Source organism: Tachyglossus aculeatus, chromosome 2 (assembly GCF_015852505.1).
Source record: "Tachyglossus aculeatus isolate mTacAcu1 chromosome 2, mTacAcu1.pri, whole genome shotgun sequence".
Lineage (NCBI taxonomy): Eukaryota > Metazoa > Chordata > Mammalia > Monotremata > Tachyglossidae > Tachyglossus > Tachyglossus aculeatus.
This window is the reverse complement of record NC_052067.1, coordinates 88,469,361-88,496,332: the sequence shown is the minus strand read 5'-3', so window position 1 is coordinate 88,496,332 and position 26,972 is coordinate 88,469,361. Positions and strand designations below refer to the sequence as shown.

The 26,972-nt window shown below is 42.4% G+C and overlaps 1 protein-coding gene and 1 non-coding gene across 2 annotated transcripts in view; both read left to right on the top strand.

Moving 5' to 3' along the window:
- LAMA2 (laminin subunit alpha 2) overlaps positions 1 to 26,972 on the top strand; it is a 633,073-nt gene that overhangs the window by 266,695 nt on the left and 339,406 nt on the right. Inside the window, exons 7-10 of the mRNA XM_038760171.1 lie at positions 485 to 602; positions 14,119 to 14,297; positions 16,339 to 16,438; positions 22,015 to 22,175. Coding sequence (XP_038616099.1) covers positions 485 to 602; positions 14,119 to 14,297; positions 16,339 to 16,438; positions 22,015 to 22,175 — 558 coding nt within the window. The remainder of the gene's footprint in view (positions 1 to 484; positions 603 to 14,118; positions 14,298 to 16,338; positions 16,439 to 22,014; positions 22,176 to 26,972) is intronic.
- On the top strand, positions 9,528 to 9,665 carry LOC119924763. Its single transcript, XR_005449459.1, has one exon. It is a non-coding gene; the product is annotated as a small nucleolar RNA SNORA7 (small nucleolar RNA).

Below are 26,972 nucleotides of genomic sequence, written 5' to 3'. Positions count from 1 at the left end.
ACCAACTCTGTTGTATTGTACTCTCCCAAGTGCTTAGTACAGTGCTCTGCCCACAGTAAGTGCTCACTAAATGCCCTTGTTTGATTCATTCAGCAGGTGAAAAACTAGACTACATAAAGTTGTGCAAACAGAGAGGTTTGAATAAACTGATGACTTAATTTGGGTTAATGGGTTCTTATTGCATTTTTTTCAAAAGCAGTTTCTCCCAGCTTTCTGGGGGAGCTAGCTAGTTACTGTGGAGGAACCCTGTTGCAGGTCTTTAAACCAGGTGAGAGGTTATTGAATAGTGTGCACATAAGCAAGAATATGAAGAATTGAACAGGTGAGAATTTTCCAGTTGTGGTAAATAAAACAATATAATTGTAACAAGTAGTATTGAGTTAATAATATACATAGTCAAAGGTTATTTCTCTCCTATACCCCCAAGAGCTCCAATAAGCCCCTTAAAGCAAATGCTCCACTTGACTTTCTTTTTTGTGATTAGAAATCTCGCTGTGAGTGTGAACACAACACCTGTGGAGATAGCTGCGATCAGTGCTGTCCAGGCTTTCACCAAAAGCCTTGGGAAGCTGGGACCTTTCTCCTCAAGACTGAATGTGAAGGTATGTTCTAGAGGCTCTGTGCAATCTGAAATTTCCTCCTTTGAATCAATCAATCAATCGTATTTATTGAGCGCTTACTGTGTGCACGGCACTATACTAAGCGCTTGGGAAGTACACATTGGCAACATATAGAGACAGTCCCTACCCAACAGTGGGCTCACAGTCTAAGCCCTATATTAATCGAGATGAGATAGTACATGGCCTAGTGATAGAGCACAGGTATGGGAGTCAGAAGGACCTGAGTTCTAATCCTGTGGCTGCCACTTTTCATTCATTCATTCAACTGTATTTATTGAGTGCTTACTGTGTGCAGAGCACTGTACTAAGCGCTTGGGAAGTCCAAGTTGGCAACATATAGAGATGGTCCCTACCCAACAGCGGGCTCACCGTCTAGAATGGGGAGACAGACAACAAAACAAAACATATTAACAAAATAAAATAAATAGAATAGTAAATATGTTCTTACTTGGCACTTACTTGCTCTCTGACCTTGAAGAAGTCACTTCACTTCTCTGTGCCCCACTTACCTCATCTGTAAAATGGGGATTGGGACAGGGATTGATCATCCCGTATCTTCCACAGAGTTTAGAACAGAGCTTGGCACATAGTAAGCACTTAATAATACCACAGTTATTATTATTATGACTCTGAGCCTCATGTGGGACATGGACTGTGTCCAACCTGATTAGATTGTATCTACCACAATCCTTAGTACAATGCCTGCCACATAATAAGCACTTAACAAATACCATAAGAAAAAAAAATACCATAAGAAAGACAGTAGTAGTAGTAATAATACCTATTAAACACTTACTGTTTGCAAAGCACTCTTCTGAGTTCTGGGAGAATACAGAGTTGGAATTAAGCATTGTGTCAAGGGGGTTCACAATCTACGAGTTAGAATAGATCTTTTTCTATTTAACCTGTGGCTGACACTGAATTCTTTGGCTTTCTCAGCAATCCCACTCGTCTTACTTCTCAGACATCCATCTCTCATATAGAGGATCATATCTGTATCTTGAATTCCTGAATATTTCTTTGTCCTAATTGTCTTCATTATCAGAAATATTAGGAAAGCATCATGGCCTAATGGAAATATTACATTTATTGAACACCCACTGTGTGTAGAGCTCTGAGCTGGATATTTGGGAAACATACAATAGAAGTAAAATATACAGTCCCCTCCCCTTGAGGGGCGTAGTCCAATGTTCTTTTCAAATTTTACTTCTACTCTCAACCACGTATTCAAGTACATTCTGTTTTTCTTCACCCTCAAAGCCAATTTCCTGTTTGGGCCTTGATCATTTCTCCTCTGAGTTGCTTCCTTCCCTCCAGTTTCTTCATTTCTAATTTTGCTTTCTTCCCAGAACCAGAGTGCAGTGAGCCCAGCGGTACAGCAATTATCTTCAATCAATCAATCAATAGCACTATTCACACTTTCTCAAGCACTTAGTCCAGTGTTCTGCACACAGTAAACACTCAATAAATACGATTGAGTTAATGAATATTCATTAGTGCTACAGTCAGTTGTGAATACACAAGTGCTGAAGTTGCCTTTGTGGGGATATAGTCTGGGGACAGTAGAAATTAGTTGGGGAAGGCCTCCTGGCTTTGACTCAGTATGATGATGGTAAAATCCTCAGACCTCTGTTGGTCCCTGGTTACCTTTTGTCTCTTTTTATTAGGTCGACAATCCTGTTCTCAGTCTGGCTACAAAGTCCTCTAGTGGGATTTTGCTTAGATCATTTCCTTCATTTCTTAACTCTCCCATCTGTTCCTTTTGTCCAGTCGAGCAGTTCTTCTCTCAAACTACTTCATTCCTTGTCCAATTTCTGACTGACTAATCAGCAGGTGGCAAACATATGGAATTCATCTACACAGGAAATGAGATAGGCCAAGCATCAGAGGTCCAAGAAGGGTTTGGATTAATTCATGGGCTAAAGATCCGTTGTAATAATTGTGGTATTTAAGCACTTACTGTGAGCTAAGCACTGTACTAAACGTGGGGTAGATGCAAGATTCGTTCAATCATATTTATTGAGCGCTTACTGTGTGCAGAGCTCTGTACTAAGCGCTTGGGAAGTACAAGCCTATCAGGTCCCACATGGGGATCACAGTCTAAGTAGGTGGGAGAAGAGGTATTGAATCCCTATTTTGCAGATGAGGGAACTAAGGCATAGAGAAGTTAAGTGACTTGCTCAAAGTCACACAGCAGTGAGTGGTGGACTCAGGATTAGAAACCAGGTCTTTTGTTCTCTGGCCTGTGTTACCTAGTACATGCTGCTTTCCAGGTTACTATGGTAATGTTATAAGTGTGGTGAAGAAAGTTAGGGAAGGTAAGTGGTCTGTTTGGATTCATCAAGTAGGTGCCATGGAGGGCAGTATTGACATGGTGCCTCCCAGGATCCTGTTGATTGGCTGGTTGGACCATTCCTCTGATCCAGGAGTAACTTTGTTCATGGTATTAGGCGATGACCACTTCTTCCCTCTAGACTGTAAGCTCGTTATGGGCAGGGAATGTATCTATTGTAATCTCCTAAACACTTAGTACAGTGCTCTGCATGTAGTAAGTGTTCAATAAATACCGTTAATTGATGATTGATTGATTGACCACTTCTATCTTCCACTATCTTCCTGAAGTAGTTTCCTGTGCAACAGAGACTAAATGAGAAATGGCCCAGTTCTATGAACCCAGACCTTACGAACTATGAAATATTGTTAAGAATCAGCTGGGACTGAGAGACCCAGATGTATTTGCCAAGGGGAAATGATTGTAGCTCATATGAATAGGTGGTAAAACCGGTGGCAATGAAGACTTTTCTGGCCTGGGTTTTATGTGGTTTTTCTGATAGTTATATAGAGTGGAAAGAAAATGTTTCCTCTTGGCACTTTTCTTATCTTTGCAGCATCATTCTCAACAGCCTTTATTGAAACCTTTTGTGTGCCAAATTCTGTACTAGGCACTTGGGCTGCATGAAATAGAAATAAATGGCATAGTCCTTATCCTTAAAGTGCTTATAATCTAATGAGAGAAGCCAGAAGAATATAAATAAAATAATTAGAAGTGATCATTATTGGTATGAAACAAAATAGATACAGAAATATATACAATTACTGAAGTGGAGAAGATCAGGGAGGTAAGATTAGTCGCATGGATAAGTCTGGCTCACAAAAAGCAAATTTCTTTAATTTTTCCTGCACTTGACTTGCAAATGACATTTTTAAACATAATTTCTTCAGAGTTGAACCAATACTCTAGACATACAGTGGGGATAATGTTATTTAACACTAACCCTTAATCAGGCATAATAATGAAAGACTATGGCTTCTGGCTCCATTTCCTAATTTGCTTGAAATATATAGGGTATCCTTTTGTATAAATATTTGTGTTGTTTGAATACATGCCCAGAAACTTTCCCCATTTAAAATTTATGTAAATCTACAAATAAACACGGCATTTCCATGCCTGAGAGTGTGTATGTTCATACGTCTGTACTATCTGAATGCAACACATTGAAATATTCATATTTTCCTAAAAGGACTATTTTAATTATTCATATTCGGGTGATACCAAATAATTCATTCCCTGGTGAGCGAGTTTGGGACCCTCAAGAAATCCATTCAAGACTCTGATAGTCATCCACAAGGCAAGCTTTGTGACTTTGGAAGCCACAGTAGCAGATTGTCTCTTCAGATTTATGCCCCTTGTTGCAACCTTTTGGTTAAGATTTGACTTGGAGAAACCCAGGAGATTCCCATAGCATCAGCTCTCCCATATTTTTGCATGAGTAATCTGGTGGAAAGTGTGTTCAAGTTAGGCAGTAGGCAGCCCATGTGAACTTTTATCTTCACAGCTGTTTTGCTGTGGGAAGTAATCACTCTGTCCTATTGACCTTCCCAGAATATTAGGAGAATTTAACAGATGAGAGTTTGTGGAGTGTTCTGAAATCCTAGGAAGAAAGGCAGAACGTAGTTGTAAGGTGTGTCTTTTTATATAGAGCCCATCCCCTCCCTACGTTTCCCCACCATGGAGGAGCAGCTGGGCCTTTGTGAGTTTGCGAAGAGGTTTTTCACAACAGTGCTTAAATCTGCCCTTTCCTGTCCACCCCAACAGCTACCACGCTATCCAAGCACTTATCCTATCCCACCTTGACTGGTGCATCTGTCTTCTTGCTCACCTCTCTGCCTCCTGTCTCTTCTTACTCCAGTCCATACTTCACTCTGCTGCATGGATCATTTTCTAAAAAAAGTTCACTTCACGTCTCTCTACCTCTGCAAGAGCTTCCAATGGTTGCACACACACCGCCACATCCAGCAGAAACTCCTTGCCATTGGCTTTAAAGCACTCAGTCAGCTTGCTCCCTTTTACCTTATCTCACTGATCTCCTACTACTACAGCCCAAACTGCACACTTTACTCCTCTAGGATCGATTTACTCACTAAGCCCCAATTTTATCTATCTCGCAGTCAACCACTTTTTCATAACCTTCCCTTATCCTGAAGCTCCTCTCCCTCTATATATACCAGTCCACCACTCTCCCCGCTTTCAAGGCATTATTAAATTCAAATATCCTCCAAGAGGCCTTCATTAAATCAATCCTATTTATTGAGCTCTCACTGTATGCAGAACATTGTACTAAGTGCTTGGGAGAATACAATATAACAGAGTTGATAATCAATCAATCAATCAATCGTATTTATTGAGCGCTTACTATGTGCAGAGCACTGTACTAAGTGCTTGGGAAGTACAAATTGGCAACACATAGAGACAGTCCCTACCCAACAGTGGGCTCACAGTCTAAAAGGGGGAGACAGAGAACAGAAGCAAACATACCAACAAAATAAAATAAATAGGATAGAAATGTACAAGTAAAATAAATAAATAAATAAATAGAGTAATAAATATGTACAACCATATATACATATATACAGGTGCTGTGGGGAAGGGAAGGAGGTAAGATGGGGGGATGGAGAGGGGGACGAGGGGGAGAGGAGGGAAGGGGCTCAGTCTGGGAAGGCCTCCTGGAGGAGGTGAGCTCTCAGCAGGGCCTTGAAGGGAGGAAGAGAGCTAGCTTGGCGGAGGGGCAGAGGGAGGGCATTCCAGGCCCGGGGGATGACGTGGGCCAGGGGTCGACAGCGGGACAGGCGAGAACGAGGTGCAGTGAGGAGATTAGTGGTGGAGGAGCGGAGGGTGCGGGCTGGGCAGTAGAAGGAGAGAAGGGAGGTGAGGTAGGAGGGGGCGAGGTGATGGACAGCCTTGAAGCCCAGGGTGAGGAGTTTCTGCCTGATGCGCAGATTGATTGGTAGCCACTGGAGATTTTTGAGGAGGGGAGTAATATGCCCAGAGCGTTTCTGGACAAAGATAATCCGGGCAGCAGCATGAAGTATGGATTGAAGTGGAGAGAGACACGAGGATGGACATGTTCCCTGCCCACAATGCACTTGCGGTTTCCCTGATTGAATGTTTTTCCCCCCCAGCTCCTTCTCCCTTTTGCTTCATAATAATAATAATAATGATGGCATTTGTTAAGCGTTTACTATGTGCAGACCACTGTTCTAAGCTCTGGGGGGGATACAAGGTAATCAAGTTGTCCCACATGGGGCTCACAGTCTTTAATCCCCATTTTACAGATGAGGTAACTGAGGCTCAGAGAAGTTAAGTGACTTGCCCAAGGTCACACAGCAGACATGTGGAGGAGTAGGTATTCAAACCCATGACCTCTGACTCCAAAGCCCGTGCTCTTTCCACTGAGCCACACTTCATTTGTGCACTTGGATCTGTTTTGTTTGGGCATTTGATACTTGCCTAACCCTAAACCCCCAAACACTCACATATATATTAAATTATAATATTAAATACTATAAATTATTTATGTATGTCTCCCCCTTCTAGTCTGTATGCTTGCTCTGGGTAGGTAAAGTGTCTGCCAATTCTACTCTCTCAAGTGCGTAGTACAGTGCTCAGCACATAGTAAGTGCTCAATAAATACCACTGTGGTCATTACATGCCACCACGAATTTCCATCATGGGGAGGCGGTGGCAGGAATCTTCCACTGACTGCTATCAGGGACTTCATATGGTACCCCTCAGCTTTTGGGTCTTTTTCACATTTTCTCATCCTCCAATCAATCCCATTAATGAGCATTGTACTAAGTACTTAGGAAAGTTCAATAGAAGTAGTAGACATGATCATTGCTCTCGTGGAGCTTAAAGTATTTTGAGGACACAGGCACCAAGTGATGTTCTCAGGCATTTTCAGCCCTAAATCCCTGTCAAAAGAGCCCTCAGAGTCACTGTAGGGGTGCCCAGATCTGTCCGCCTCTGTTGGCTCCTAAAACCTTCTAGTTTTTTTGTTCTTCTACTGCAGGTTTTGAGATGTTCTACTCATTGCCCCCAAGTCTTGCCCCACTCTTGCTGCCACCACTCTGTGCCTGAAGGCCAGATATTTTCCAAAAGCATAGAGGGTGTTGGGGAAGTAGCCAACTACCCCCCTCCCAGGGCTGGCTGCAGGAAGTCCACGGACAAATAATTTGTGTCCATGGCTCCTTGGGTCACCCATCTCAGTGACACCTGGGGCTTCTTTCCCAGCCCCTACCGCAGACAGACACCAAGAATCTCTGCAATATTTAATATGTTCTTAGGAAGATCACAACCACAACAAATACAGTTGAAGCCATATTTTTCTGAATCTATTATTTCTTCCCCCAGGACCCTCTGAACTTCCCCGTAAATGACCCGGGGTCCACATTCTTTTCCCCCTTGGGGGCAGGAGACTTGCTCCTCTGGAGTCTTGGCCACTAGACTCTGCACCTCCAGGGATATTTTCTGATGCCTCCCTGGACCCTGAGTCTGTCCAGAGTCCAGGGTCTGTCCAGAATCAATGACACTTTTTTATGGCATTTATTAAGCGCTTACTGTGTGCAATGCGCTGTTCTAAGTGCCAGGGAGGATACAAGGTAAGCAGGTTGTCCCACGGGGGGCTCACAGTCTTAATCCCCATTTTAAAGATGCGGTAACTGAAGCACAGAGATGTTAAGTGACTTGCCCAAAGTCACACAGCTGACAAGTGACGGAGCCGGGATTTGAATCCCTGACCTCTGACTCCAAAGCCTGTGCTCTTTCCACTGAGACACACTACTTTTCTAAGTGCTTACTATATGCTAACCCCTCTACTAAGTGCTTGGGAGAGTCCAAGATAACAGAGTTTCCAGAACACTCCAAGATTCTCTCTCCTTACCCTAACCTAGCTCCTTTGTTTCTTCCCCAATCCTCCTCTCTGGTTTGGCTTACACTTCAGGAAGGGATACCAAGGAGTGACTCTCCTTTCTTCCTCCTCCCTTTCCTAGCATGGGGGCCAGAGGAAGTGGTCATCACACACCAAAATAAATTACGTTTAGGGGAAGCAATCAAGTATAAAGATATGGACATAAGTAAGCCTTCTAGACTGTAAACTCCTTATGGGCATGAAAAGTGTCCACTACCTCTGTTGTACTGTTCTCTCCCAAGTGCTTAGTACAGTGATACGCACACAGTAGGGGCTCAATAACTGCCACCAATTGCTTTGTACAGTGATATGCACACAGTAGGGGCTCAATAACTGCCACCAATTGCTTTGTACAGTGATATGCACACAGTAGGGGCTCAATAACTGCCACTGATTGGTAAGTACGTGGGAAGAGGCAGTGGGTGAGTACCTGAGTGCTTAGTGGGGGCACAAGCAGTTGGGAGGGAAATGATGTGGGGAGATCAGAGATAATGCCCTCTCAGAGTGATAAATACACAAGGTAGTTTAGTGGCCCCCATCCCTGCAGCTCCCAATCCAAGAAATGCAGCATGGCTTGGTAGGCAGTGTGGCTTACTGGAAAGAGCACGGGCTTGGGAGCCAGAGGTCACAAGTTCTAATCCTATCTCTACCATTTGTCAGCTGTGTGACTTTGGGCAAGTCACTTCATTTCTCTGGGCCTCAGTTCCCTCATCTGTAAAATGGGGATTAAGACTGTGAGCCCCACATGGGACAACCTGATTACCTTGTATCTACCCCAGTGCTTAGAACAGTGCATGGCACATAGTAAGCGCTTAATAAATACCATCATCATCACGGACCTGGGTTCTAATCCCAGCTCTGTCACGTCGGCTGTGTGATCTTGCAAGTCAATTAACTTCCTCTGTGCTTATTGCCTCATCTGAAAAATGAGGATTAAGACTGAGCTCTATTTGGGACAGGAACTGTGTCCAACTCACTTACCCTGTACCTACCCCAGTGCTTAGTACAGTGCCTGGCACATGGTAAGTACCAAATACCACAATCTGTCCAAAAATAACTGGCACAAGCATACTGCCAGGGAGATTTAAGGAGGAAGGAGGGGAGGTTGGTTACTCTGTTTTGACCTCAGGAGGATTTGAGGCTTCCATGGAGCCCAACTGGAGAATGGATGAAATTGTAGTACTCTCAGAGTTTGTTCCATTTTTTTGACCAGAAGTTTAAGTAGATACTACCAAGAACCAACATTTGGCCCAATCATATCTAGCATTCCACAGTGTGGTGCTGCCCATAAAATTGATTAGAAAAACATTATTTTTGTCTTCCTGTGACACAATGCAATGATCAAGTGATTCGTGGTAACAAAACATAGGAGGACTTGGTTAATGAAGGAAGATGATTCCACCTGAGAAGCAGGGTTACCTAGTGGATAGAGCAAATAGCTGGGAATCAGAGGACCTGTGTTCTAATCCTATCTCTGTCACTTGCCTGCCATGTGACCCTGGGCAAGTCACTTAACTTCTCTGGGTCTCAGTTCCTTCATCTGCAAAATGGGGATTCAAAACCTGTTCTCCTTCTTACTTACACTGTGGGACCTGATTATCTTGTATCTATCCTAGTGCTAAGTTCAGAGTTTGGCATTTAGGAAATACCACAATTATTATTCCTCTCAGGGTCACACCTGGAGAGTTTCCAGTACCCTTCCAGTCTTGACTATAGGAGGGAGAATCAAGCAGAGGCATAGCCATTCCATTCCTAGCTTGGGCAGTGGCTAGTGAGTGGAAGGCAATCTGCTACAAGTCAAAACTTACCTGTGCTGGGCAGCAGTGGCATAGAAGAGAGTCAAGGGCAGAGACAGGTTTACTGCGCGGAAGGAGACAATGGCTAACCATTTCCATATTTTTGCCAAGAAAACTCTAGGGATACATTCATTCATTCATTCAATCATATTTATTGAGTGCTTACTGTGTGCAGAGCACTGTACTAAGCACTTGGGAAGTACAAGTTGGCAACATATAGAGATGGTCCCTAACCAACAGTGGGCTCACAGTCTAGAAGGGGGAGACAGAGAACAAAACAAAGCATATTAACAAAATAAAATTAATAGAATAGTATAAATATGTACAAATAAAATAAATACATAAATAGAGTAATAAATACATACAAACATATATACATATATACAGGTGCTGTGGGTAGGGGAAGGAGGTAAGGGGGGATGGGGAGGGGGAGGAGGGGGAGAGGAAGGAAGGGGCTCAGTGTGGGAAGGCCTCCTGGAGGAGGTGAGCTCTCAGTAGGGCTTTGAAGGGAGGAAGAGAGCTAGCTTGGCGGATGTGCGGAGGAAGGGCATTCCAGGCCAGGGGGATGACGAGGGCCGGGGGGACGACTGTGGGACAGGTGAGAATGAGGCACAGTGAGGAAATTAGCGGCAGAGAAGTGGAGTGTGTGGGCTGGGCTGTAGAAGGAGAGAAGGGAGGTGAGGTAGGAGGGGGCGAGGTGATGGACAGCCTTGAAGCCAAGGGTGAGGAGTTTTGGCCTGATGCATAGGTTGATTGGTAGCCACTGGAGATTTTTGAGGAGGGGAGTAACATGCCCAGATACACTACCAGAACGATTGCAGATGGAAGTGGGACATTCTGGGAGAGATGTGTCCATTGCGTTGCTATGGGTCAGACATGACTCGGCAGCATAAGACAACAACACAATTATTATTATTACTAGAAGAACTCCCGAGGAGAGACTTAACAACTTCTAAAATAGAGCAGAAGATCTCACCCAGAGGACAGTGACCAGGTGTTCCTGACCCACAGAGATCAGAAGAAAGAGAGAGCAGATTTAGAGAGCACAGATGGGATCTCTAAGTCTAGGAAGAAGTTTTGTTAAACATTAAAATAAGTTGCCAAGAGAGATGGGGAATGGCCACCACTGGAGAGTTTTAAAAAGAGAATTAATTCTCAGCAGCTTGTAGCAGTGCCTGGATAGGTACCTCTCTGCCTCTGCTACACCTCTAAAATTTCTCACATGTTTCTGTAAACACAGTAGCCATGGGCCTCTAGCTGAGGTCTGACGTCTGATGAGCAGAGATGGGGGCATGCTCAAGTAGATGCTATCCCAGCTGATGAGTTCCAGAATGCAGTTTTACCTTGTTGTAGCCTAGACCTGAATTATAGATTCAATTTCAGTTTGAGGCTAGTATGACTCCCCCGATCTTTTCTTCTGCTCTGTTTTGAGTTCACAAGTTTTAGTATTCATAGTTCCTTCTGAAATGTGTTACTTTGCATTTGCCACCTAAATGGAATTTGAACTGCTTTGATTGAGTGTCAGGCTGACTTCACCTGGGAAGTAGATGAAGGATGGTGCCCTCATTTCCTGATGGTTTCTGCTCATGCCATCCAGCCACCCCACATCCCTGCTGCTCCAATTCCACCATCCCTCCTCCTCCAACCCTTTCTGGTTTCCTTTTGTCTTGTAGGCTCTTCCACTATTTGCTTTAATCTATTCCCATTTGCACATGAGTGGCAGAGATGCAGTAAGGGAAGGTTAAATAGTTCCCAGAAGTAAATGGAGACTGTGTTGTTCAGTGGAAAGAGCATGTTTCTAGGAAATCAGGAGACCTGAGTTCCAATTTCAGCTCTGCCACTGGACCGCTGCACAATCTGGGCAAGTTGCTTAACTTCTCTCTGTCCTGATTTCCTGATCTAAAAAATGAAGAAGCAAATACCTTCCTCACTCTATGTCATGGGGATGTTGTGAGACTAAAATGAGATAACTGATAGGAAAGCACTTGGGAAAATAAGAGAGTGCTGTATCTGTTCAGGGTGCTATTTAAGTGGTGAGCTTTGGCTATTGCTTCCAGTTACATCCTACTCATCACCTAACGCTCCCACCTTTTTGTTTTTTTTAATGGTATTTGCTAAGCACTTATTATGTGTCAGGCACTGTATTAAGTGCCAGGGTAAATATAAGCTAATCAGGTTAGACACAGTCCATGTCCCACCTGGGGATCCCAGTCTTAATACCCAGTTTACAGTTGAAGTAACTAAGGCACAGAGAAGACTTGCCCAAAATCACACAGCAGACAAATGGTAGGGCCAGGTTGAAAACCCAGGTCCTCTGATTCCCATGCCTGGGTTCGTTTCACTAGGCCTAGCTGTTTCTCCCTGTTCCCTGCGAAGTCTCCACAATCTCTGAAGAAGGTTAGGCCATTCATCCTATTCCTCTAAAGCATTTTGAATCCTGATTCCTGAAACTTCTTGATACTGCCATGCATTACTGACAGCCAGCCTAATGTATCTGCTGTTTACAGATAGTTTCAAAACGGGTAATTCACTTTAACCATGCTTCATCAGTTTTCAGTAATTATAGAGAGGCAGTTCCTGGGGTCCCCAGGAAGTCTACTCCCTTCTAGGCTGTAAACCTGTTGTGGGCAGGGTTTACCTCTCTTTGTTGCTGAATTGTACTTTCCAATTGATTAGTACAGTGCTCTGCACACAGTAAGCACTAAATAAATACGATTGAATGAATGAATACTTCACCTCTCTGGAGCTCAGTTTCCTCATATGTAATGAATGGGGATGATAGATTGTGAGCCCTGTGTGGCATAGAGACTCTATCTGATTTAATGACCCAGCATTTAGCACATGATGATCTTAAAAAAAAAAAGCCAAAATAATAATCATAATAATGATACCTATTTTACATTGAGCCAGGTAAAAAATCTTACTTGGGGAGAGGTATGCCACATTGATTCCTTTTACCAATCTTTCGAGGCAGTAGAATATTAGATTGTTTGGTCTGATTGCTTTTTGACAAGCTTGTGATGGCTTCATCTTAACCTTTAGCTATCTTTCTAGTTCTTGCAAATTGTTTTTTAAATTAATTTCCCTCATCATTTTTCCAGTTATGGATTTTAACATGAATTCCTTGAACTATAAATGAGGGGCATGCAGTAATTACTGAACTTTCATAGATTGTTAGTCTGAAACATAATGGTAACATAAATTTTCATTTTCTGGTGTCACCAGACTCTTTTTTGAGAACTATATAACTCAAAGACAAATGGCTTATTGTCAGGATTTGGATGAGGTGGTGAGACTCCTATTGCAACTGAAATTTTGGGTTCTGAATTATTTCGTTTTCATTTTTCTATTTTATTGACATTTTGAAAATTTCCATGGCATGGCCCATTTGACAATAATTTATGCTGACACTTGTCACAATTCAAGAATAAGGAACGTTTGAAATATTTCACTTTCTATAAAAAAAACTGAGAAAAATATAACGTACAAATAATGCTGATTCTATTTGTGAGTGGACCTTGTTAATTTTAATAGCAGAGAAAGTCGTTCACTGACAAGTTGTTCCCTTTTTTCAACAAATGCAATTGTAAGCAACAGAAATGTCAGAATGAAGAAAGACGGCTTACTAGGAATGCTGTTTTTACATGTCTGCCGACAGACTCCCTTTGATGAAATTGTGACCTATTTGAACTTCATCTTTAGCATCTAGGATGTGAACCTGATCCTCGTCCAACCAAGTGCTTTTTCTCCCAGGGATAGTCACACAAGGCATGAGCTTCAGGGTCACTTCTGAGCTTGGTGGGTAGGAGGAGGTTCCAGGAATGGATTTACTTCCTGGTTTAGTTATTCTGATCCTCAGGCAGATGCTCCTTACTTCTGGGAATGAGTTCAAGAACCACTGGTTCCTGGATGCTGATTTGAGACCACTCAGAGTTGCTCTGCTGCTTGTGCCAGTACTGATAGGGAGCTCTGAACTGCAGACTTTGAAGGAATTACCCCGATTTACTGAACTCTAAGGCTTCCCTTCCCTTCCTTTCCCTTTCCTTCCCATCCTTTCCCTTCTTCTTCTCTGGCCCATCCCAATACTTGCATATTGCTGAATAACTCTGTGGCCCCATCCTTGGGGAGACAAGGTTCAAATATGACCTAAAACCCACCACAGAGTAGATAGGGTCTTAAAGGATTGCTAATTATGCAACATCAACTGTTGCACTCTGATGTCAGTCTTAAGTGTATAAGCAATGCTGATATTGTGTTGAACCGTGGTTCAACTAGCCTGTGTTTCTGCCCACAGAGAGGGTAAAAGGATGTTGGTAAAACAGTTGCCTTCCTTGACAGCTATCCTTAAGATGGGAGTGGGCCATCCCTTTCTTCATTGTCTACATCCCTAACTTTGCTTCTACCATGTCAGGTACCCAGATGTGAGGTTTGCTAACAGATCTTTCCCTTGCGCAGCATGCAATTGTCATGGAAAGGCTGAAGAGTGCTATTATGATGAAAATGTCGCCAGCAGAAATCTGAGTCTGAACATCAATGGAAAGTACATCGGGGGTGGTGTGTGCATTAACTGTACCGAAAACACCACAGGCATCAACTGCGAATCATGCATTGACGGCTTCTTTCGGCCAAAAGGGGTAAAGTATACTCTGTTCACTCTCTTCTGGGATCCAATCAGGTTTTTGCTTTTTTTTTCCCAATATTGAGAATATGGATTTTTAATGACATCTTCTAGGAGGGTTAACTTCTGATTTCTACAGCTGACCGGTCATCTTTCCCAGTTGGAAATACTACAAAGTAGATGTTCACGGGGCTATGAAAACAAAGTCCGGTTGATCTGAAAGATGTTTTTGAGGCCAGAGCCTCCAGCTAGTGTTTCAGTTTGAATTAAAAGAGAATCCAGTTTTGTAAACACAGCTTTCCCACTAGCAAGACTTCTGGCATGCTAAACAGAGACATTTGACTGGACTTGCTATAACAAGGAGAGAAGCTTTACTTTGACAAAGTCATTTATTTGGAAGAGTATATGGATGCTAAAATATTTGTTTGTAGGCTCCTTATTTCTGTTAAACTACTGGGAAAAAATGAGTGTGCAGCTTATTTCCAGGGCAGAATTAACGGTACTGAAGCCAAGATCTGTGGTGTTTTGTTTTACACTATAAACTCATTATTGGCAGGGAACCTGTCTGCTAATTGTCTTGTATTATACTCCATCAAGTGCTTAGAACAATGCCCTGCACATAGTAAGTGCTCAATAAATACCATTGATTGATTGACCGATTGAAAGTTTATTAGGAGGTGTGTTGTTCTGAAAAATAAGTGTGTTAGGGAAGGAAATCTTATGATGGCCTTTAGGAAGCAGATGTACTGTTCATAATCATTTTACAGTCCTGACTATAAGGCATAGACCCCAAATAACATAAACACACCAAATAGTTGGTAATTGGTAATTTTTGATTCATGATTGAGAAGCAGCATGGCCTAGTGGATAGAGTACTGGCATGGATGTCAGAATGCCTGGGTTCCAATCCTGACTCTGTCACTTGTCTGCTGTGTGACCTTGGGAAGTCATTTAACTGCTCTGTGCTTCATTTATCTCTAAAATGGGGAATAAGACTGTGAGAACCATATAGGACAAATACTCTGTTCAACCTGATAAGCTTATCATCATCATCAATCGTATTTATTGAGCACTTACTGTGTGCAGAGCACTGTACTAAGCGCTTGGGAAGTACAAGTTGGCAACATATAGAGACAGTCCCTACCCAACAGTGGGCTCACAGTCTAAAAGTCTACCCCTGTGTTTAATTCAGTGCCTGGCACACGGTAAGGACTTAACAAATGCCATAATAAAAAACTGACTTTTGCACACTTACATTCATTCCCAACAAATGAAGATCCTGTGGCCCTGTCTACATTTTGGTCAACAAATGTTTGAGCAGGACTATCTAGAGCTACCCTGGACGCTTCATCAAAACATTTGTGGAAAATCAGAGGGTTTTTTCATTTTAAAGCTTATTGTCCACTATGGACACAAAAAGCTATGGGTGAAGAGTAAAGAAAATGTTAGCCGACTGAATGATTTACAGTTGGAAAAGCTTGCCTTTTGCAGATTTATCTAATGACATTGTTAAAGATGAGGCTGCATCTGAAAATTATGCTGCTCAAATTCTAGTCAAATGATACTTTTAGTAATACATTTTAGTAATACATCTCCAAGTGCACTAAGGTATATATTGAAAGATAAATCAAGTAATGATTATCGATAGCTCATTTTCTTAAGTGTCTCCAAAATTCTTGGGGAAAAAGTAATTATTTTATAATGAACCTTAAAAAAATGAGCTATTGATAATTATTATTCAATTTATTTGGCATTAAGTTTCATATTGCACTTGGAAATAAATTATTGAGGTTGTCAAAACTTTTTTTATGACTCTGCAGTATTTCAGCAGACAAAATGTTACAGGAGAGATGGTTGAAGGTTTTGTCTTAGACGTTGCCCTGACTATGGAGAAACAATAGCGTGTTCCAAGAATTGCTTTATTTGTTAAGTAATTATTCCCTCTACCCAACAGAAATATTCTTCAGTTTATGTTATTTTCAAATTAGAAGAGTTGGTTTGTATTTTTTTTATGAAGATTGACAATAAGCCTATTGATTATATATTTGTGTTTCTAGGTCACACCCAATGATCAACAACCATGCCATCCTTGTTACTGTGATCCTATTGGATCTTTGAGTGACATCTGTGTCAAGGATGAGAAAAATGCCAGACGAGGTGAGAGTTGAAATAGTGAGATTATGGTAATATTAAAGGGAAAGGCCAAAAGCATCATTTGTTGCTCTCAACATTCACGTGGGAACTGAGAATAATAAATTCATTTGAATTATAGTCTAACTGTCCAACTCCTAGTTTATTTATTTCTTTTAGATTTCTGGAGATTTTTATCATCATTATTACATCCCACAATTATTATTATTATTATTAGTATTAGTATCACAATAATGATAATTGTGGTACTTGTCAAGCACTTACTATGCGCCAAGTACTGTACTAAGCACTGGGGTAAATGCAAGATAAACGGATCAGACACAGTCCCTATCCCACTTGGAACCCACAGTTTAGGGGAGAAGGAAAACAAGTATTAATTCGCATTTTAGAATCCCCTCTAGACTGTGAGCTCACTGTGGGCAAGGAATGTGTCTACCAACTCTGTTATATTGTACTCTTCCAAACTTTTAGTATAGTGCTCTGCATACAGTAAGCACTCAATAAATACCATTGATTGATTGATTGATTTTCCAGAAGAGGAAACTGAGACCCAGAGAAGTTAAGCGACTTGCCCAAGGTCACCTAGTAGGCAAGTAGTGAAGCTGGGATTAAAACCCATACTGTGTCCACTAGGCAACACTACTTCTTCAGTGTTCCTATTCACTGTCAAAATCCTTGATCATTATCGTCCTCACAGTCAAGAGGAATGATTGAATGACGATTGTGTGCATACACTATCCTAGGGCTTGAGGGATACAGAGAAGATGATAATAATAATAATAATTTTGGTATTTAAGTGCTGACTATGTGCCAAGCACTGTTCTAAGGTAATCAGTTTGTCCCACGTGGGGCTCGCAGTCTTAATCCCCATGTTACAGATGAGGTAACTGAGGCACAAAGAAGTTAAGTGACTTGCCCGAGGTCACATAGCTGACAAGCAGCGGAGGCAGGATTAGAACCCATGACCTCTGACTCCCAAGCCCAGGCTTTTTGCACTAAAAGATGAAGAAGATGAACAATATGATGTCCAAATCTGCAAGAAGCTTAAAGGGAAAGACTAGTGGACATTAACTGAGAACTATACAACAGTTTAGAGTATATGAGAGTAGAGATAAACAATAAATCATGTGGGTGAGGCCCACAAACATCAGTACTTGACTGGGAGATTGCCTGGGAATACAGGTGCTATTGGCTATTTATTCATTCATTCATTCATTCAATCATTTAGTGAGCACTTACTGTGTGCAGAACACTGTACTAAGCGCTTGGGAAGTACAAGCGCTATGAGAAGCAACAGGGTCTAGGGGATAGAACATGTGTCTGGGAGTCAGAAGGACTTGGGTTCTAATGTCTGCTGTGTGATCTTGGGGAAGTCACTTCACTTCTCTGGGCCTCAGTTACCTCATCTGTAAAATGGGGATTCAGAGTGCGAGCTCCATTTGGGACAGGGACTGTGTCCAACCTGATTACCCTGTATCTATCCCAGCACTTAGAACAGTGCTTAACTCATAGTAAACATTTAGCAAGCGTTGTTATTATCATTATTATTAAGGGGGTGAAAACCAATGAAACCTTTGTTCATGCTGATGCCTGTCTATTTGTTTTGTTTTGTTGTCCGTCTCCCCCTTCTAGTCTGTGAGCCCGTTGTTGGGCAGGGATTGTCTCTATTTGTTGCCAAATTGTGCTTTCCAAGTGCTTAGTACAGTGCTCTGCACACAGTAAGCGCTCAGTAAATACAATTGAATTAATGTTAGTTGCCTGCAGGTTTTAGAGGGGTCTGGGTAACTTAGGAGTAGCTGTCCATAATGGGTTAGAGGGAAAGTTAGGGATGTAAGAGGGAAAAGCTAGCCATGAGAGGGCAATCAATGCAGTGTTTCTCCAAGTGGCCTTGTATCCCTGTCAGAGACATAATATTTGGCTAGGTGGATCATGAGTCTGACCCATTCCCAGTATTACATAAGTATACAAAACAGTTCTACAGTGAAACTTATATAGCATGAGGCTTTAAGCCTGTAGAGAACTGGCCACTGAAGAACATGAGGGTAGACAGAGAGGAAGGCGCTGTACAGTCTTCCATTTTAAGGAAATGAAGAGAGAATCATTTGACCCCTCTTCTCCCCACCCTTATTTCGTAATAATAATAATAATGATGGCATTTATTAAGCGCTTACTATGTGCAAAGCACTGTTCTAAGCACTGGGGAAGTTACAAGGTGATCAGGTTGTCTCAAGGAGGGCTCACAGTCTTAATCCCCATTTTACAGGTGAAGTAACTGAGGCACAGAGAAGTTAAGTGAGTTGCCCAAAGTCACACAGCTGACAATTGGTGGAGCTGGGATTTGAACCCATGACCTCTGACTCCAAACCCTGTGCTCTTTCCACTAAGCTACGCTGCTTCGGGTCCTCACAACAAGGGTCCCCTTTGACTCCAGGATATTTGAAGAAATTGAGATCCTGTGACAACCTTCACCATCTAGACAAACCTGCCCTTGTCAAACTGGTATATTTGGTCAGACCAGTCTCACCATTTACTACATTTTCAACCTATTTCTGTGGCTTGACCTGCACTAGTAAATTGTATGTAATTCATGACCCCGAAACACACTTGCCCCCTGCCACCTAGACTTTTCAGATTACAGTGTTTTCCTTTTGCTCTAGAAATACGAAAGTAGTGGGGGATATGTTTAATTGTAATTCTGCTACTTATTTACTAGTGTAGACCCACTGTAACCCAAGATTTGCTATTTTCCAAAGAATAATTACGATTAATAACAATGCTAAAATATTTTCCACCTCATCAATTTGAAGAGAGGGAATAGTCCTATTGATAGACAAACATTTCCCGCTGCCACTAAACTACAGAACTTTGATCCTGAGTCTCAGCATAGGCAACATTCTTTGAATATTAGGAAATAAGCAGCTTTCTTTTAACATGGAAACCTTGAACTGCAACTAAGGCTTCTTTTATCTCCTTGGATTCCTTCTTTACATTCCTTTCAAAAACTACTACATTTCAAGGTCATTTTTATAGGATGCCATTTAATTGGACTCATTGTGTAGTATTGGCAAGCCTGTGTTTGGGAGAGATTGCCCTCATCCCTTTTTAATAGATCAGTGGAAAACAAGGTGTACAACAGAGCTGTAAAATAAAGCACCCAGAGGTCTGTAATTGGCCAGGTGATTACATCAAGACACTGATTATCCTACCACACAATGATCAAGGTTAGTTTTATAACAGTACAGAGTACAGAACAATGGATCATCCTGGAGGAAGGGAATAAGCAAACATTGCATTACCTTTAATTTTCTACTGTAAACTCAAAGTATTCTCTCAGGAAGTACCTCTCTTGCCTGTCTAAATGGTCTAGGCAGAAGCGTTGGTTCAATCCTAAAATACATAAGAAGAAGAAGTACTAATACTTCAGAAGTCATGGGTCATTGGTTCAAATCCCAGCTCTTCCAACTAGCTGTGTGACTTTGGGCAAGTCACTTAACTTCTCTGTGCCTCAGTTACCTCATCTGTAAAATGGGGGTTAAAACTGTGAGCCCCCCGTGGGACAACCTGATCACCTTGTAACCTCCCCAGCACTTAGAACAGTGATTTGCACATAGTAAGTGCTTAACAAATACCATCATTATTATTATTATTATTAATAGAATTTATTCTGCAGAGAAGCAGCGTGGCTCAGTGGAAAGAGCCCAGTCTTTGGAGTCAGTGGTCATGGGTTCAAATCCCAGCTCCGCCAACTGTCAGCTGTGTGACTTTGGGCAAGTCACTTAACTTCTCTGTGCCTCAGTTACCTCATCCGTAAAGTGGGGATTAAGACTGTGAGCCCCCCGTGGGACAACCTGATCACCTTGTAACCTCCCCAGAGCTTAGAACAGCGCTTTGCGCATAGTAAGCGCTTAATTAATGCCATTATTATTAGAGAAGCAGCGTGGCTCAGTGGAAAGAGCCCGGGCTTTGGAGTCAAGATGTCATGGGTTCAAATCCCAGCTCCGCCACTTGTCAGCTGTGTGACTTTGGACAAGTCACTTCACTTCTCTGGGCCTCAGTTCCCTCATCTGTAAAATGGGGATGAAGACTGTGAGCCCCACGTGGGACAACCTGATCACCTTGTATCTCCCCCAGCGCTTAGAACAGTGCTTTGCACATAGTAAGCGCTTAACAAATACCAACATTATTATTATTATTATTATTATTCTAGACTCTGAGCCCACTGTTGGGTAGGGACCATCTCTATATGTTGCCAACTTGTACTTTCCAAGCGCTTAGTAAAATGCTCTGCACACAGTAAGTGCTCAATAAATATGATTGAATGAATGAATGAATTATGTAGTTGTCAATGAGTCTTCAGAAGGTTCATCATCTAAAAATGAAAATGGGGGAGCAGGTGACAGACATGTGGAGAGATGAAAGAAAACACTTAGGGAACATAAAGACAGTGCAAATAAATGAAACGTACTGTGGCTAGAGGAGCAGAATTTCAGGCTCTTTGTGGCTCCGAATCCAACGTCAAAACAGGAGGCACCTCAGCAACAGCTGCCATAGTCTTCTTCAGGTTTTGTGGAGGGAGCACTGTGCTGCAGCAGCTAATCTGTTCCACCCAAAGAGAATCTTAGAACTGGGAGTCTCTGTGAAAAGCAGTTTATTCTTGATTCCTCTGTGCCTACATCATGTGTACCCCACATCCAGCTTTGAATCATCTTTATATCATGTATTCCAACAACAAAATGAAATGATATTTTGACCCATACAGTGTTTGCTAGTGGCAGCCACCTTAGAATTCACTCTTTGGGCAGGCGGGAGCACATGCCAGGCCTGCTGTCCTAGACCAGGTACCTTGAAACTACAGCACAACAATAAACAGTGACATTCCCTTCCCACAATAAGCTTACATTCTAGAAGGGGGAAAAGTCTAGAATTCCCTCACCTGGGCAAATCCAAGTAGAATATGGACTGTACCTGGCTGGATTACCTTCTTTTCTGCAATGCATATATCCAGTGCTTGGCATATGAGAAGTAACATGGCATAGTGGGTAGAGCATCGTCCTGGGAGTCAGAAGTTCATGGGTTCTAATCCCTACTCCACTACTTGTTTACTGTGTGACCTTGGGCAAGTCACTTCACTTCTCTGGGCCTCAGTTACCTCATTTGTAAAATTGGGATTGTGAGCGTGAGCCCCACATGGGACAAGAACTGTGTCCAGCTCAATTTGCTTGCATCTACCCCAGTGCTCAGTACAGTGCCTGGCACAGAGTAAGCACTTAAGAAATACCATTATTATTATTATTATTATTATTATAGTAAGAATGCTTAATAAACACCACCATTATTATTATTTCCCTGAAGTCCTGGCCCTCAGTCAGGTGGAGAATTACCAGTGTAAATGACCTATCAGGGTGGGGCTTTCCCTTCTCTCCCCCACCGCCCCCCGTCACTGAGGGCATTGTTGTTAGGTCCATTAATGATACTTCCAGCTGGAACATTCTAGGCAGGTCTTCTCTGTAGCACCAGGGATTCAGCTAATATGGGTATGAGCTTTTCTGAGATTTGTTATTTTCTGGTTGGTCTCTCTGAAGGACTACTCCCTGGATTCTGCCATTGCAAAAGTGGATTTGGAGGACGGAGTTGTGATCGGTGTGCCTTGGGGTACATTGGCTACCCTGACTGCATTCGCTGTAACTGCACTGTGATGGGGAGCACAAATGAAGACCCCTGCATTGGGCCCTGTATCTGCAAGGTATGGATATCGCCTTCTTATCCCACAAAAGGGAGGCAGCTCTTCTTCCTCCTCTAGCTTTTGTGGCTGTTGCTCTGATAAATATCCATTATCTCTTCTGAATGGGATCCTCCGGCAGTGTGTTTTAAGTGGTGACTGGGCTCACCCCAGCAAAATGGTGAACCAGAGATTGACACTCCTGAGGCTCCCCCACTGTTCACAGAAACACTTATAAATACAGAGAAGATAAGCCACTTCAGAAACCCTCACCATCCTGAGAACCACTTCCTGGATTGCACCTACCAAAGCCTATTCACTTAAAAAAAAAAAAAAAAAGTGAAAAAGAAGGCCAAGTAAAGCACAGTGTGCGTATCCTGAGAGCAATAAATGGGCTTGAGGCCATTATGTTTTCCCTTAATCATGAAACCATTAAAGCATTTCCTTTAGGCATTTCTATCAGAGATCCTGGCAATAATAATGAAATTGGAGTAAAGAGTGGAGGTTGGAATTTCCCCTCATGCTTCAGTTTTCAGACTCGGTGACCGAGATGAGAAGAGGTAGCAGCATAGTCTAGTGGATGGATCCCAGGGCTGGGAATCAGAAAGACCTGGTTCCTAATCCCAGATCTACCACTTCTAACCTTGGGCAAGTCCTTTCACTTCTCTGTGCCTCATTTACCTCATCTGGAAAATGGGGATTAATAATAATAATAATGATAGCATTTATTAAGCACTTACTATGTGCAAAGCACTGTTCTAAGCGCTGATTAAGACTGTGAGCCCTATGTGGGACAGAGACTGTGTCCAACCCAATTAACTTGTATGTACCCCAGTGCTTAGCACATTGTCTGTCACATAGTAAGTACTTAACCAATACTGCTTTATTATTATTATTGTTATTATTATTAGCCCCTGTGGTCTTATCTGAAGCTGTCTTATGAAGCTGCTTGTGTCACTTGGAGTGGATCTAGGTTCCACAGTCCCATGTAAGGTTGGCTAGTATTGCAGAGTTGTTAATCCAAATAGCACTAGTACCAGAGCCAGGCCTTCACCCCCATCCCTCCCCCAGAAGCTATGAGCTTAGGCTGTGTCAGAGAGCAACCTCTATTCACAGGAACCCTCTACCTTGGAAACCTTTGTTCTCCACACGTGAACATAGGGGGTAAGGTAAATAAAATGAACAAGAGACTGGTATTATCGCCTTTAACTCATGTACCAGGTTGACATGAGTCTTTGGTGGGGACAGATCTCCTCTTCTGATGTCTCTGGCTAAAGAGGGGACAGAGTGGGACTGGACTATTGTGGAGTGGCCTGGAGGAAGGTAAAATAATAAGAATGATAATACTGGCAACAATACTAATAATGATAATAATTGTGGTATTTCTTAAGGACTTCCTGTGTGTCAAGCACTGTACTAAGAGCCGGGGCAGATACATGATAATCAGATCCCACATGGGGCTCGCAGTCTAAGTAGGAGGGAGAAAAGGTATGGAATTCCCATTTTACAGATGATGCAACTGAGGCACAGAGAAGTTAAGAGACTTGTCCAGGGTCACAGAGCAAGGAAGAGTCAGGATTAGAACCCAGGTCCTCTCACTGCCAGACCCATGCTCTATCCACTAGGCACTGGGAGAGACACTTCTGAGCATAGGAATAAAAAATCATCAGAAAAATGGAAGAGAAAGCTCATCCCTATACCTGTAAGCTCATTGTGGATAGGGATTGTATGTGCAAACTCTTTTCAATTGTACTCTCCAAAGCACTTAGTACAGTAAGCTGCACACAGTAAATCTCAGTAAATACCACTGATTGATTAATCCTTTTCAAAAATGGAGAATGCAAAAAAGATCAAGGGAACACGATGTACAGTGTGTCTCTAAACTTGGTCTTGAAGTTAGTATTTGCCAGAAAAGCTCCAAGATGTGTGACCATTAGCAACATTCTGTGGGAAAACTCATTCATGAACTGCTTCTCTTGAGTTCCTAGTGAGAGTAATTATAATCCTATTCATAGACACCCCCTACCAAGGCCCTTGAGGCAACGCATAGACGATTTAAAGTACATAATAAGCACTAATTAAGAAATCATGAAGGAGAGGGGGAAAAACAAACATCATTTTAGAAAGTTATCTTTGGAGATGTACTTGTTGTGCAGTGGCCATTTACATATTTTTAGAGACTTTGAATTTTCAGTCTGTGCCACTGCCACACACACAAGGGCACTCGGTAAAAAATACAAAGCTACTACCTCTATTACTGAACATTGCCTTCACAACTCATTTTATGTGTGTGTGTTTATGTACATGCATGCTTGCACGCACATGTAAATGACTTAGAGGAGCCTGTAAATAAAATATACCCTATATTTCCCTGGAGTAATATAGGGGAACAGCAAACTTATATACATATATATACTTTTAGACTGTGAGCCCACTGTTGGGTAGGGACTGTCTCTATATGTTGCCAACTTGTACTTCCCAAGCGCTTAGTACACTGCTCTGCACACAGTAAGCGCTCAATAAATACGATTGATGATGATGATATACATAGAAGCTGCCTTCTATGGTTTTCTGCAGGAGATGGACAACACATACCTTTACATTCGTGCTCCCTTTATTCATCCCCTCTCCCAGTCACATGGCACTTATGTACATATCTATAACATATTAATTTATATTTATGTCTGTTTTCCCCTCTAGGCCGTAAGCTCATTGTGGGTAGGGAATGGGTCTGTTTATTGTTATATTGTACTCTCCCAGGGGCTTAGTACAGTGCTTTGAAAACAGTAAGCACCTAATGAATACGATTGAATGAATGAATGAAAGTATATATGGATGGTTATGTAGCAAATTCTGTCTAGTCATTTCTGATACATAGTGACTCTGTGGACATATTTTCCCCCTAATGTCCAATCTTCTGCCATACTTGTAGTTGTTCTGGTATGTGTAGCCATAGAATTTTCTTGGTAAAAAAAAATACAGAAGTGGTTTATCTTTGCCTTCTTCTGGGTATGTATATGTAGGTATATATACATATATATGTGTATATCTATATATAGAATATATATATATATATATATATTCTAGACTGTGAGTCCGTTGTTGGGTAGGGACTGTCTCTATATGTTGCTGACTTGTACTTCCCAAGCGCTTAGTAAAGTGTCCTGCACACAGTAAGTGCTCAAATACGATTAAATGAATGAATATACATATTTTATATATACACACACACACACATACACACATATATACACACACATGCAATTTATATAAAGAAGCAGCATGGCGCAGTGGATAGAGCACGGACCTGGGAATCAGAAGGTCGTGGGTTCTAATTCCGACTCTGCCACTTGTCTGCTGTGTGACCTTGGGCAAGTCACTTCACTTCTCTGCGCCTCAGTTACCTCATCTGTAAAATAGAGATTGAGACTCTGAGCCCCAGTGGGACAGGGACTGTGTCCAACTTGATTTGCTTGCATCTAACCTAGCTCTTAGTACAGTTCCTGGCACCTGGTAAGTGCTTAACAAATACCATCATCATATATATCTAGAAATATGCATGTCATTCCTGTACTCAGCACCCACTTGCTTGAATTGGCACTGAGGAGTATGGTACTATGCGCCTAGGGCCTGTAGGTCCCTGTGTGCCTGAAGTAACATCAAATCCTGGCAGGGCTTTCGGCAACCTCATGTGTCCTGCTTCTATTAGCCATAACTCTTAGGGAATCCAGCCCAACCCAGCTATTCCCCTGTAGAGGCCTGGGATAGAGCCCTAGAATCAGGCCAGACTATAGGAAACTTCAGAACTTTCATGGATGGTGAGAAACCTTGCCAAAAGCCTTCCTCCCCCAGGTTCTGAGAGGAAGAGCTGATGCCAAAGAGTGTGGATCCCGTTATAGATCACCTGCTTATAGAAGCAGCATGGCTTAGTGGAAAGGCACAGGTTGGGAGTCAGAGGTTAATGATAGCATTTATTAAGTGCTTACTATGTGCAAAACACTATTCTAAGCTCTGGGGAGGTTACAAGGTGATCAGGTTGTCCCACGGCGGGCTCACAGCCTTATCCCCATTTTACAGATGAGGTCACTGAGGCACAGAGAAGTTAAGTGACTTGCCCAAGGTCACACAGCTGACAACTGGTGGATCTGGGATTTGAACCCGTGACCTCTGACACCAAAGCCCGTGCACTTTCCACTGAGCCATGCTGCTCCTCTGTGTTGTGGGTTCTAATCCTGGTTCCGCTGTGTGACCTAGGGCAAGTTGCTTAACTTCTCTGTGCCTCAGTTACCTCATCTATAAAATGGGGATTAAGACTGTGAGCCTCACGTGGGACAACCTAATTACCTTATATCTACCCAAGCGCTTAGAACAGTGCTTGGCACATAGTAAGTGCCTAACAAATACCATCATCATTATTATTATTACCTGGCCTCTCAGATGACCCTGGTGGTCAGAGTGAAAGTCCAAAGACACTCCGATCATTGGATGACCCGAGCTTCCAAAGGTGAGACCAGCTGGGCCTCTTGTGGCCCAGATTGTGCCACTGAAGTAATAATAATAATAATAACTGGTATTGTTCAGTACTATGTGTCAGGCACTGTACTAAGCACTGGGGTGGATACAAGTAAATTGTGTTGGACACATTCCCTCTCTCTCAAGAGGCTCACAGTCTTAATTCTCATTTTACAGATGAGGCAGTTGAGATACACAGAAGTTAAGTAACTTGGCCCTAGCTCACAAAGCAGACTAGTGACAGAGCAGGGATTTGAACCCAGGGTCTTCTGACTCCTAGTCCCATGCTTTATCTGCTAGTCCACTCTG